Source organism: Merops nubicus, unplaced genomic scaffold (genome assembly GCF_000691845.1).
Source record: "Merops nubicus isolate BGI_N331 unplaced genomic scaffold, ASM69184v1 scaffold21096, whole genome shotgun sequence".
Classification (NCBI taxonomy): Eukaryota; Metazoa; Chordata; class Aves; order Coraciiformes; family Meropidae; genus Merops; species Merops nubicus.
In genome coordinates, this window is record NW_008617699.1 from 52854 (window position 1) to 65955 (window position 13102).

General features: G+C 39.1%; 1 protein-coding gene across 1 annotated transcript in view; it reads right to left on the bottom strand.

Annotated features, from left to right (window-relative positions):
- Nucleotides 1-13102, bottom strand: part of FBN1 (fibrillin 1) — a 140476-nt gene that overhangs the window by 46694 nt on the left and 80680 nt on the right. Inside the window, exons 22-30 of the mRNA XM_008943229.1 lie at nucleotides 11829-11954; nucleotides 10774-10998; nucleotides 9363-9488; nucleotides 9142-9270; nucleotides 8521-8646; nucleotides 8260-8385; nucleotides 7282-7404; nucleotides 3613-3738; nucleotides 2653-2778 (exon numbers count right to left, since the gene is read on the bottom strand). Of these exons, the coding sequence (XP_008941477.1) occupies nucleotides 2653-2778; nucleotides 3613-3738; nucleotides 7282-7404; nucleotides 8260-8385; nucleotides 8521-8646; nucleotides 9142-9270; nucleotides 9363-9488; nucleotides 10774-10998; nucleotides 11829-11954 (1233 nt within the window). The remainder of the gene's footprint in view (nucleotides 1-2652; nucleotides 2779-3612; nucleotides 3739-7281; nucleotides 7405-8259; nucleotides 8386-8520; nucleotides 8647-9141; nucleotides 9271-9362; nucleotides 9489-10773; nucleotides 10999-11828; nucleotides 11955-13102) is intronic.

Sequence of the window (13102 nt, forward strand, 5' to 3'; positions counted from 1 at the left end):
AGCACAGCTCCACCAGGAGCAAACAGGAGGAGGTCTGCATACATAGTCACTACTAGCAAGGGTGGATGGGAGAGTCAGAAAAGAACTTGTTCCTCTGTGAAAATCAGAGCAAATAAACCTAAGGCTCTACATCAACCGTGAAAGATTGCAAATTTACAGGCAATACTCCAGAGTGGTGATGAATCACAAAATACAAATGCAGGTGCCAGTACAGGATTTCATCTCTGCACAAGTACATATATACTTTATTGACAGAAAATGCAGAGACAAGGTATTATGTCATAAGGATGGGCAATCTGGAACTGGCATACGGAAAAACCTTGTAATCTTCTCTCTGGTCGCTGTGTATCACTGCCCACCTAGAAAACTCTAAAATGAACTGCTCTAAGTCAGTCTTGCCACAGCTTGCCTTGTGAATGGAAATTAAACCACGTGTAGCACTTTGCCCAGGAAAGCTGCATCTACAATGTATATTTTCACGTATTTTTCTTAAATTACATTTTTGTTACTAAACTGTCCACATTCTTACTAAGAACTAAGAAGGAGGGGAACCAACATCTGTGTGGGATGGGAATGTAAGTCAGTGGGTGGATTCTGAATACTGTTAAATGATTGGGAAAAAAACCCCTATGTTTATTTGTTAAAATGGAAACAATCAGTAATGACAAGGGAGCTGAAATATTTAGACAAAACTGTAATTGAACCCATAGGACGTTATTTAGCTGTTCTCATGAAACAGAGAATCTCCCATTCAAAGTGTTGTACACATTTTTGTCATTTTTTTCCATGGGAGTTCCTCAAAACAGTGAATGCTTCCGATTGGTGTGTAAGACAAGAACTAAAACCTGGGGCTAAGCTGCTGTTGGCAAGATCCATCCAGAATACATCATGAAGGATGCTCCCATGGTCTGCAGTACCTGAGCCTGGAAACTTCAGCTCTGCTCTAATACTATGCAAACATGAGGTGGGGAATTCACAGGTATTCCCCAGGAAATCAGGCTTTGTAAAAAAAAGAATGTGACAATCTGCACACTGAGTCAAAATAGGACCTGTATCCATGCAGTCTCTTCAGCATGAAACCAGTCTAGAAAGTTCCTGCTCTGCTTCCTCCCATTTCTTATTTAAATCCAGAAGACTTGTGATTTGAGCATGATCCCATCTCAGCTGTATCAGCTTAACTGATACTTCACCTTTTTGTCTTAGTTCACTGGCCTCTTTCAAACTACTGAGCCTCTCCCCTCTACAGCACCTGTTGCAATTAAGGTGTCCTGGTGGCTTTCCTGGTGAGTGCCATCTTGCCTGGGACACCAGCATGCAGCCAAAAGAATTAGAGGATGGGCTGAGGGAAAGATAAAAATGTGCGAGATGGTGGGAAATGCCCACATGGCAGACAGCACCCATCCAGAGGGCTGGCCTTGGCTGGGACCAAGAGGGAGGGATTTCTCTGCCTCTCTGTTAACAAAAAGTATTGCTTAGGACATTTGTCATTACCGTGTCACATGCTGCCAAAATGGTGGCTATTTAAGGGCACGTCCCCAGCAGCCTGATTCCTCCCCTGTCTCCATGACTTTTCTCTGTCTTTTGCCTTCTACTAGTTGCTTCATCCTTCCTGACTGCTCCTTAAGCTGGGAGTGACAGCTGCACCATGGGTAACTGATCAGCATGGGGGGGTTCAGGTCTAGAGTACTGATGATCTTCATGTAATTTAGCATAAAAACAAAGAACATTGAGATGTTGGTCTACAGAGCACAATTAGGGATTTCTTGGATTTAGATCATTTCACATGTAAGTCAAAGGCAGCTGTTACTAATGCACAACTATTTGTCCACAGGCCAGTACGTGAAGTACAACTCCAGCTCTCAGATTGTTCTACAAGAGCTGTAAAACACCAGCTTCATGTATTTGGGGCACTTACAAAGGTATCTTATTAACTCTGTACAATAAGGACAGATTAAGAATAAAAGTTTGCCTCAAAGACATCGCCATAAATGTGTTTACCCTAGGTCTACACTAAAAATTATATTAAACATATGTTTGCATTCCTATTTGGCCAAAGCGTAAGATTCTCAACACCTTGGCTTGAGACAACAGCACCAGGATTATTCATCTCATGCCCTTGGAGCGTATGTATTTGAATCTCATTTCTGTTTGCTGGCAAGACATGAAATACTGCAAATTCTGATTTTGCTGATATAAGGAAGTCGAGTAGCTGTATGGTTGCCACTTTGCAAAAACTGAAAATATACATTACCACATATTTCAAGTCACCTGTGTTTGCCAACCCTTGGAACCGATACTTGTCATTTACATGCACAATGAACTTATCCAAATGCAGTGAGATCCTCAGGAGTCTGTCAAGTTCGCAGCAATGGCATTTTCTGTTCTCTTCGACCAACAACAATGCAGTAATAACCCGAATTTTGTTCCCAGTGGACATTTTATAACTCATTTCAACAGAAGCAGCATCAGGTTGAACGCTGTGCCACTGAAGTTCAGCAGAACACAGGTACAACAAATTTGGATAAGAGATACAGTATTTAGTACAAACAAGTGAAAAGAAGCACAGGGAAAGGAGGTTTTGAACACCAGAAAAAAAGGGCATGTAGACTCATGAGTTTAACTAGAAGTTAATAATTCAACTTTAAAACATACCTGTGCAACCAGTTGTGCCTTTCTTGCCTGAATATCCCATGTCACAATGACAGATAAATGAGCCTTTCGTATTCTCACACGTTCCACTCAGACAGATGTTTGGATGCAGATCACATTCATTAACATCTAAAAAAATAAGCCATTAATTAAGATTTATTAAATAAAACTCTTAGAAAGTAACTGGCCAAATCTTTTGAGATTTGGTGTCTTTATAAAAAAATGGGTCTACATATGCAAAGAGAAAACTGCTTAGGTTAGCTATTCCTTATCTTACATGCATTTCAAGATCTGTTTCCTTTTACTGTATCTGTTTTAACATACCTTTAATTCCAATTTTTTTTAAAAATAGAGACTAAGATTCAGCATATTATCCAAAGAATGATTATGACTACTTATTGATGCTTTCTATGCATTTATTGCATATTCACTGGGGGTTGGACTAGATGACCTTTGGAGGTCCCTTCCAGCCCACACATTCTATGATTCTATGATTTATGTATGCATGCATACATTATCTAACTTTGTACAAACATTTCTCCTCAAATATGCTCCAGATTTTTTTATTTAATTGTGAAAAACTTAGTTTTGGAGATGTGAAGTTTAAATCAGCACTGGTGATTCCTCTCACTAGAAATTGCCCACAGTGCCATCCACCAGCACTTCCTTTGTGCAAGCACTCTTTTTCATCTGGGCTGCATAAAACCTCACTAGAAGAGGATCCAAAGTTATAATGCTGTAGATCATCATGTTTGCATCCCAATCTACAGGGATATACAGAGATACACCTGCATTTGATAAACACAGCTAGTGCAATGGGGCTGGTCCTATGGTCAGGTGCCCAAAACTAGGGCATAAGAGCAACACGCTTTAAATATCATTGTTGGCCTACTTGGAAATAGTGTCTTAATAAATGATTTTTCACTATTTAATGCAGATAGCAATATATGTACTTTCACTTACCTATGCAAGTCTTCATGTCTTCAGATGCCATGAATCCATCATAGCAAAGACACCGGTATTCTCCTGGGATGTTTGTACACTGGCCTCCATCACAGATGTTAGGATTGTCTTCACATTCATCAATATCTATATTGATAAAAGGGAAAACTCAGATTAAAATATGATACCTCTATGCAATGCAACTAACCATAATCGTGGGAAGCAAACATTTTAAATGCTCTGATAAACATGATGAAGATCGAATTCTTGCAAATAACTGAACAGGACATTGCAAAGCAAGCTCCTCATCTCCAGCTAAAATCAGGGGCAAACATTAACCTCTGACGCAAATGATCTGAACAGGAATCAGATTTATAGGTAAAGTCATTGACAGGGAAAAAAAAAAGCAACAGAACCTTTGTCACACCACATAGCCACATGCAATTGGAGATTCTTGGATACAATCCATCATTGTTGAAGTCAACGGAAGCTCTGAAGTCAAATTCAGTAAAAAATATTGGACCTTACAGAGCTTGAAAAAGCCATTGTACATACAGAATACATCTACAGGTCTCAAGGGTGGTGACAAACTGGAAACACAGAGTTGAACTCATGATGGGAATAATTACAGTACATACATTTGTTTCACCAAGAGGTTTTATGGGGTTTTTTAGCATTTCAACTGACTGGTCAGGCCAGCCATATAGATACATCCTCTATCATGTAAATTGTTTTCTCAATTAATGAAATTGTCCATCATTGATTGGGACCAAGCTGCAGAAGCAGACGTTTTATTGTATTAATGCGGTGATGCTAAGGTCTGGAACCTTTCAGAATCCCTGGAGTTATATTAATGTTCCTTGTAAAGTCCCCAGAATCTTCCTGTGTCAGCACCAGCACAGACCAGCAAGAGCAAATATCAGAAACTCTGTCTAGTGATAGCATGGGAAAAAAATCAGCACAAAAAGCACAAGATTCTGGAAGCCAATCCAAGAAAAAGAGTGTAACTCATTACCAGACCAGCCTATTGTGAATTGCAGTAATTATGCAGCTACAGAAAATGAACTCACTTTAACTTAGAATATTATGTTAATTATCCTTCTGTATTTCTAGCAGCTAGTGCTTGTGTGGATACACAACTTCTGCAAGGAAGTCCCTGTTCATCTAACAAGCAAATAATGTTGGCACAGACATTAGCCTGAAAACGTTAATTTGGAATGGAATTTGAATTAACATGCAAAATTAAGCTCTCAAAATGGGGATAATAATGACAGAAATAAAGAACTTTATTTACTAACCTGTCACTGTACCGATTTCACAGTTGGGGGAAAATCAGCTGACAAAGAACCTGTTGTTTCTCCTAATTGAACTGATTATTTATGCATAACCTCACCAATTCAAATCTGACCTACTACCGAAGTGGATGGCATTCTTACCAGTTCAATTATCAAGAAATATATTCCATAATGGCTTCCAGTTCTGTGTGATGTTAAAGATAAAAGACATGTTCACACAGAGAGCAAACTGAAAATGTAAAATAGGTGTTTCACATGCTCAGGTCACAGTTACTCTATCTTGTACTTGTACTGTATCATGTACCATGCACAAACACCTAACAAAAGTAAAACGAGATATTCAGTGCAATGAGTAAAAACTCACAAAATATATTTTTTCTTATTTTTCACTCAGTCTGGGCAGAGGCAACACTTCAGCATGCAGATTTTGAATATTCACCATATGTCTACATATGTAATTAGGTAGAATTTGACAATGTCCAAAGGTCTGGTGTGTCTGCTATTTAAACCTTTTTATGCATTTGCTATTGCATTCAGGTCTTTCTTAGGGGAGAGTATGAAAACGAGTAGCTATTACTGGCTGGCTTATGAATGAAATCCTAGGTTTCAGAGTCAAGGCTAGATATAGATCTGCAAAATTTCACAGCTACGATCACATGCTTTTTTATTCCTCACCGAGGTAAGATGTGACTACAAACTTCTACGGTCATGTTTATGACCAAGTTAATGTGTGGACAAACCCACTGAGAATCCATCTTGCCCCCACAGTAAAGGCAATTTTTCCTCCCTTTTTAATTTTGAGAAGGTAAAGATGGTAGTTTTCTATTCCATGTGCAGGAAGGTGCTCTAAATGATCCACTCCGGTTTTGAGTTTAGAGATGCCATTGTGGCTAATGGCAAGCAGGAGAAACGTCCAGAACTGTTTCCAGCCAGTAGACTTGAAATCCCTAAGACTGTCCAAGTATACATTCGGGCCATTTGGTCAACTCCAAGTCAAGCCATGAAGGTGAAAACAGAAAAGTGGCTCAGAGACCTCCTGCTCCCCTCTTCCTCTGTTCCCTCTAATTCTGTTACTTGGATTTAGACTTTGACTGAGGCACAATTTTGATCAATTGGCTTTATTTTTGCATTGAAAAAGTGCCCTGAACACCAATGTCTAGGCAAGTTTTTGTACAAACTTGCCTTTTCTAGAAACTTGGCTTAAAGCAAACTATTCCTAATCTAAGGGTCAAATTTTTACTTTTTCATTGATTTCTTTCTCTGAGCAAGGGTCTGCCACATGCTGAGGACTGGCTATTTTAAATCTTTCTGACAGTGTAAGCCACAACAGAGGGGCGAACTACATTTAACTATGCTTTAAGGCTCTTTTACCCTTTGGAATGGTAGCCAGTGGCTTCAGGGTAATGGACACTCTGGTCAGAGGTCTATAAATATTTACAAATTCTACATGTGAGCTCTCTCTATCAATTCAGTATAGAAAACTCTCCATTTATTCAACTATAAAGGTAATTATACTCCAAGGGATTAACCCTGTTATATTTCTCATGCTCTCCGAGAAGCTCTTGAATGGAGTTGGCAAACAGCTGGCAAACTTTCACATGCCTTGGTGGGCCAGTGGTTGCGCAGCAAGAAGGCAGAGAAGAGTAGAGCAGGATTATCTTTCCAGTAACCTCTGTGGAAATCACTGAGTATACGTCACCAGGCTAATGACTCCCAGAGGAGAACTTCCGGCCACTAAAGAGCTCTGAAAATGTTTCCAAAACCCCTGTTTAGAGTGCAAGAGACCTGTTTCATATGAAATATTCATTCAATTCAGACTTCAGCTTGTCTGAAAGTCATGCAGTTTTGAAGTAATGCAGCATACTTCACAAACAAAGAACTGAAAATTGGAATTTTCTTGCTTGCTTGAGTGCAGATACCACACAACCACAGAACAGGGCAATCAGCTCCTTTTCTAGCATTTCTGTCTATTCTTTCTCCAAAATAACCGCACAGTACACATGTAGAGCATTTTGGTTTCTGTTTATGATAATTCTTTCCATTGACTTCAACACATTTTGGATTTGGATCTAATCTGATACCTAAGGAAGAAAGCTTATCTACTACTGCAAAAAAAACAAACAGCTTTTTGTTATGAAACTCAAAAATCAACCGTACACTTTCTGAAATTACAAAGAATCAATTTCTTTCAAAGGAACTCAGTCTGTAGTTGTCCAGTTCTGGTACTTTGGAGATGTTTACTTTAGAAAAAGAACTTCACTTTCCATGCATTAATTACTTTTTTTTTTTTTCCCCAGTGTATTTGTTACAATAGCTTTAATCTTAAAAAAAAGGTCCATTTTTAAACTATTGAAATAAATCCTGCCAGCAGAAAAGTTCCCACAATCCCCCTTACCAGTGCATGTCCTGTGGTCTGGCATGAGTGCAAAGCCTTGTTTACAGCTACACTCATAGCTGCCTTCCGAGTTTGTACAGAAGTTCTCACAGCCACCATTCATTATACTGCATTCATCAATATCTAAAAAAGGAGAAAATTACAATTAAGCCCCACAATATCTTTTACTTTAAAGCACATTTCAAGCGCACACTTGGAGTCAGCTTTCCAGAAGAGCAATAATACACAATCTACACTTGATATTTGCACACTCCTTAAACATTCAAGTGTTTGCAAATATAGACATGGATGTATGTCATGCAAAACAGGAATGGAAAGAGATGATATCATCTGACTGCATACAAAAATGCTTCTGCAGTTCCCTTTCTACAAATAAAAAGTAACAGTTGGGTGACCACAGTATCACAATGGTAACAAAGTTTTTGTAAGGATCAGGGGAAAAAATCAGCTACTACGCAGAATTAAAGCCAGTGAATTTTTCGTGTATTTCCATGGCACAATAAAATGTATGCAAATAAAAGAATGCATAGTATGCTATTTAAACCAAATGTCATTTACAAAATGTGGCTTTAAGGAAACGGTTACTGGAAAGGCCCTATATTTGAGACAACTGCAGATCAGATTAGGAATAATTCAATTGAACTACATGATTTCTATTCCCTGGTCGATCAGGAATGCTCATTTTTAATAAAATATAGAAATCAGGATTTAACCATCTTAATGATCGAAGTCTGAAGCCTTAGGCCATTTCAGATTGCATGCTATTTTATGCATGATTGATTCACTAAAGAAAATAAGCTATTACTCATTTAACTGTAGTTAAACTGTAGGTTTTGCATACTGTTTTGGCAGACTAGTACTAGATTCTTGAGTGACTTGAAGACATGAAAAAGTCTTTATACAGCTACTAAATATGAAACAATTATTTGTGGTTTATTTTCCCTGTTCATAGACATCCTGTGCAGGTTTTGTCCTTACCAACACAGTATAACTTGTCGGGTGTGGACTGATATCCAGGGTTGCAAGCACATTGATACTTTCCAATCAGGTTGACACAACGTCCGTTTCGGCACAGGTTGGTGCTTAGGTCACATTCATTAATATCTGTTGCAAAAGAAAAAGAGGAATGAATTTTAGGTTTGAATGAAAACAATACTAAAGCAAACAGTGCAAATACTTGTGCAGCACAAGAGTGGTTTAAAAGCTGTACACTACATTGGTTTTGCCTGCATGTCTCACCTACACATGCCGAGATATTTGGTGATATCTGGTGGCCTGGAGGACAATCACACCGAAAACTTCCCTCTGTGTTGATGCAGGTGCCACCTCGACAGAGAAGGGGATTGCGCTGACACTCGTCGATGTCTGTGGGGAGAAGGAAGGCACATCACTGCAGGGGCCAGCACTGCCACAGTGGCAGCCCATCCCTGCCATGAGTCTGCTACCCATCACAGCACTGTCTGCTGAGATCAGTTCTGAGCCTTTCCTACAGCTAGTCACCCCTTATCCACAGTGCAGTTAAAAAAATAAATTCTTCTAAATTTAAATCTATTTGAACTTCAAAGTTCAGGATGGTATCCCACTTATAATTATGGGGGTTGTGGGGAAAATTTAAGAGCCTGTAATTCTGATCCTTGCTCATTTATGCTTTCACATTCTGCAGAAGCAGTGAATTCACAATTCAGGTGGAAATCAAGCTAAAATGATCTTTAGTAAGACTCATAAAATGATAGGGACCTAAACTCAGGTGCAATCAAAACAAAATTCAAAACAAAACAGAAAAAAAACCCGAAAACAAACACCCACAGCACACTAGCACATAGCATACCATTGCACACGTATGATCTACAGGAAACGTACCCATGCAGTTTTTCATCATCATAAATCCACTTTCATAGCCTTCAAAACATTCACATTCGAAGTCTCCAGGAGTGTTAACGCAGATGCCTTGGCCACAGAGATCAGGGGAGATGCGGCATTCATCAATATCTGCAGCACAAAAGACAGTGACGGTATTTTCAATGGTGTTCAGTTTCTCCTTTTCAAACCAAAGGCACGAGAGATACACCCACACAGTTTACCTGTGCAATTCCTCTCTTCAGAATCAAGGGCGAATCCACTGTCACATCTACACTTAAAACTGCCAATGGTATTTCTGCATTTTCCATGGGTACAAAGACTGGGCACCATTTTACATTCATTGATATCTGAAAAAGAAACAGCAAGGACATGCAAAGTTAGCACTTCATAAAAGAATAGTGCACAAAAGAACAACATTAACTTCAGAGCTCATTCTTTCTCATGATAATATAATGATAACTCACTCCTCCTTTTGGGAAAATTATAGACCACACTACATAAACCGATAATGACTTCCACCTAATCAACAATGTATGCGCTCTGCACCGCAACTGCCAAGAGCACTTTCTGCCATGAAGTGCTATTAGTGTCCTCTTTGTCCTGCAGATCACTGAGGTCAACAGTAAGATTTAGTGGACAGAGGACCAAACCAACAAGAGCAAAGGGAAATTCTACAAGAACCACTCTGTCTCCTGGTTTCTGAGAAAAAAAAAAAAAAAAGTGACTTCCATGACTCATAGAAACATAACAAGCATAAATAAAAGCACATGTCACTTTTCTTAATGAATGATTAATGGCTTAGTAACTGTTTATAAAACAAGGCTGAAACTAACAGCAATTGTCATTCATAAATATTTTCCCCTTCTTTCAGAGTTTACAATGTTTAGGTTTTGGGTAACTGGCCTTCTTTATAAACATATTCAGATCCACTTGTGCTTCTGACACTGTTCAGCTTAACCCCACGGGTAACCCTGGAATGAAGGCTTTCAGCACACAATGTTAGGCTGTCATTGTGTGACTCCCATTTGATGCTGCAATTTTACCAACAACAGTCATAACAAAACCTGGTTTACAGTAAATAAAATTCTTCTGATTTGAGCTGTCATGGTGGAAACATTTTTCTCTACTTCTCCAAGTAGCTCCACAAAAAATTTTCAAAATTATTCACTCTCTCTTTCTTGTTCCACAGTAGAATTAAAGCTATTGCACTCTGCACAGGCAAGAAGGACTGCTCTTTCAATAAGTCCAAAGCTGACTGCTCAGTTTTTTCCAGTTCTTGTTCTACGAGGTGCCAAGTTTTCAAAGCTATTCCATCAGCCAGAGGTGCATTAGATGCAACACGGGAGGTAAAATCAGGCACAATTTAACCTCTCTAGTAGAGACAAAAAATCAGCATTTTGAGGCTGCAGTATTATATGGTATTAAACAGTCTGTGACACGGACTAAATTATCTTGTGTTTTATTCCAGCCTTAATTTCCATGAAATCTACTTGGATTTTCAAATGTGCTTTAAGGTGAGTCAAGTGCCTGACTATCACTGAAATCTTCAATGCCACAGGAACTGTCCAAGGGAAGAATAAAAAGAAAAGCCAGTAGGATCTGCTAGCAACGAACTACAAATGGATGACATACCTTTAGAGAAAGGTTTCCCAGTTATCTCTATCTTCGTGGAGAATCCAGATCCTCTAGGACAAAGAGCTTCAAATTCAGGTGATCCCTTCAGAGGACACTCCTCACACTCAAAGCCCCACGCTGCCCCCACTGAACAGCAGCAAGCATCCATTCGGTGTCGGCCTGGTATTTGTGAGGTGCATTGCTCATCTTCATGCTGCAGATAGCAACTCTCCAAGCGAATGTCTGTTGGGCAATTGAACAACATGTTGAGAGAGAAAGAGAAAATTTAGTTCACTGCAGAGGAATCCTTTTCCAGATTCCCTTCACAGGACAGTTTGCTCCAGGTTTTTGTGGATTCAGAGGCTCACACTAAGCACACTTCATAATTTCCAACATTAGCATATTAACACTGAACTCTGAAGTTAAGAGCTGAATTAAGTTTAAAGCACCATTCTGAAAAATGGTGTTCAACACTTGAAGTAATGTTCAGATCAGAAGAGGATTTTAAGCAGTTCAGCTGACCGCACCTATACAAGGCCTTTTAATTACTACAAGCTATGCTTTGTTCTGAGACAAATGTTAGGCATTTATTGTCATAAGGGGACAAAGCTGCTTTGGATGGACAGCATATGAAACTTCAATACTCTGCTGCACCCTCCATTAAAGTGTGTGGTGTGGCTAGGAACACCACATCCCTCCTCAGACACCTGAGTCCCAGTGCACAATGGTCCCTCCCTTGCTCTTCCAACCCTGGTGATTTCAGTGGGGCTGCAGATGAAGAGTGCTAAGAGCACAGATGATGTGCAGGGACTTGTCAGATGAACATTCTAGAACTAAATCAATGCTATCACCAGCTAGCAGATAGTGATGGGCTTTAGCTACTACCATCGGGATCTGTTCATACTCCAGCTGTACTTAGTTCCTGTCCCTGACTGACTCCATTCGAAAATTAACTTATGTGGACAGAAATTATTTTCCTAACTGGTAAGAAAATTTTGCAGTGCAAAAATTGCTCACCACTCTTTAGAGCAATTTGCTCTTCCCCTAGACCTGTAAATGGAATGAATACCTACCAAGACACGTTCGACCAGAAGCGTCTAAAGTCATTCCATTGGGGCACTGGCAAACAAACGATCCCAAGGTGTTGACACACTGCCCATTTGTACAGACTCCAGGAAACACCTCACATTCATTAACATCTATTTTCAATCAAAATACAAAGGAAAGTAATCACTAGCATGTTAAATATGAGCAAATAATAAAAAAAAAAAAGTATGAACATTCTGATGTTTAGTGTTTAGGACAAAATACAAAACAACAGTAGTTTACATGGCCTGACAAAATACCAAATATTTAGGATTTCCTATGCAATTCAGACAGAACCACTTAATTACAGAAACCCCCTGATGATTAGAAATAATCCATTGCTATTTGCCATTCCTACACAGACTGAAATCAAACTCAAAAGTAATAAAAAAGGAAGGAGAATTTAAAAATTGTATCAATTTTCATACTCACTGTGGTCCATGTTTTTGAAGCAAATAGGCAAAGAAAGAAAGAGGTAAGTGCATAATGAGATTATGCATTGTTCCCAAGAAATTAAGTTATGCTGGTTGGGTTTTTTTGTTTTGTTTTAACTGTAATTTTGATGTTTGTGCTTTACCAGGCACACCTCTGTGTGCCTGGAAAATACAACACCGTTTGAAATCAGGCCCTGTGACCCTGTCAGCAATTAGTAACTTTATTATATAGATTAAAATAAACTCCTTATGAATGCACACAGAGTTCAACTTCATTAAGTAAAGATTATATTTCTATATTTAAGTGGCAAATTTATCACTTTTGGATAAGGGTAATTTGAATAACTATGTTAGCTTGGCCTGAGCATACATAAATGTTCAGTAATCTAAGTGTGGGGTCCTCCCACCAGTGTTCTTTGTGAAAAGCATATGGCTCACAACTGCTTTTAGGAAAAAGCCTCTAATATAAAATATGGCCCAAGGTGAAGACTAACCATTTTTAAGACAGGAGAGGATAAGAAGAAGAAACGAGAAAAGAATGACTCTGATAATCTATAGCTGAACACTCATGTAGAGCATAATCAAGAACCAGGTAGGTTGAACTTGCCAGGCCTCCAGACAAAACTCCAGCTGAGAACACACCCTGCAGCTCAAAAACCACATGGAGAAGGATGGAGGATAAACGTGAGGTGGACATCAGAGGCCTCTGCCCTTGGACAGATATTACAAGTAAAAGTCTCACATTAACTGGAAGGCAGGAAATAAAGCCCATGGGCTACTAGAAACCACTGAAATCCAGCTCACCACCTTCGAGAAATATTCCTGCT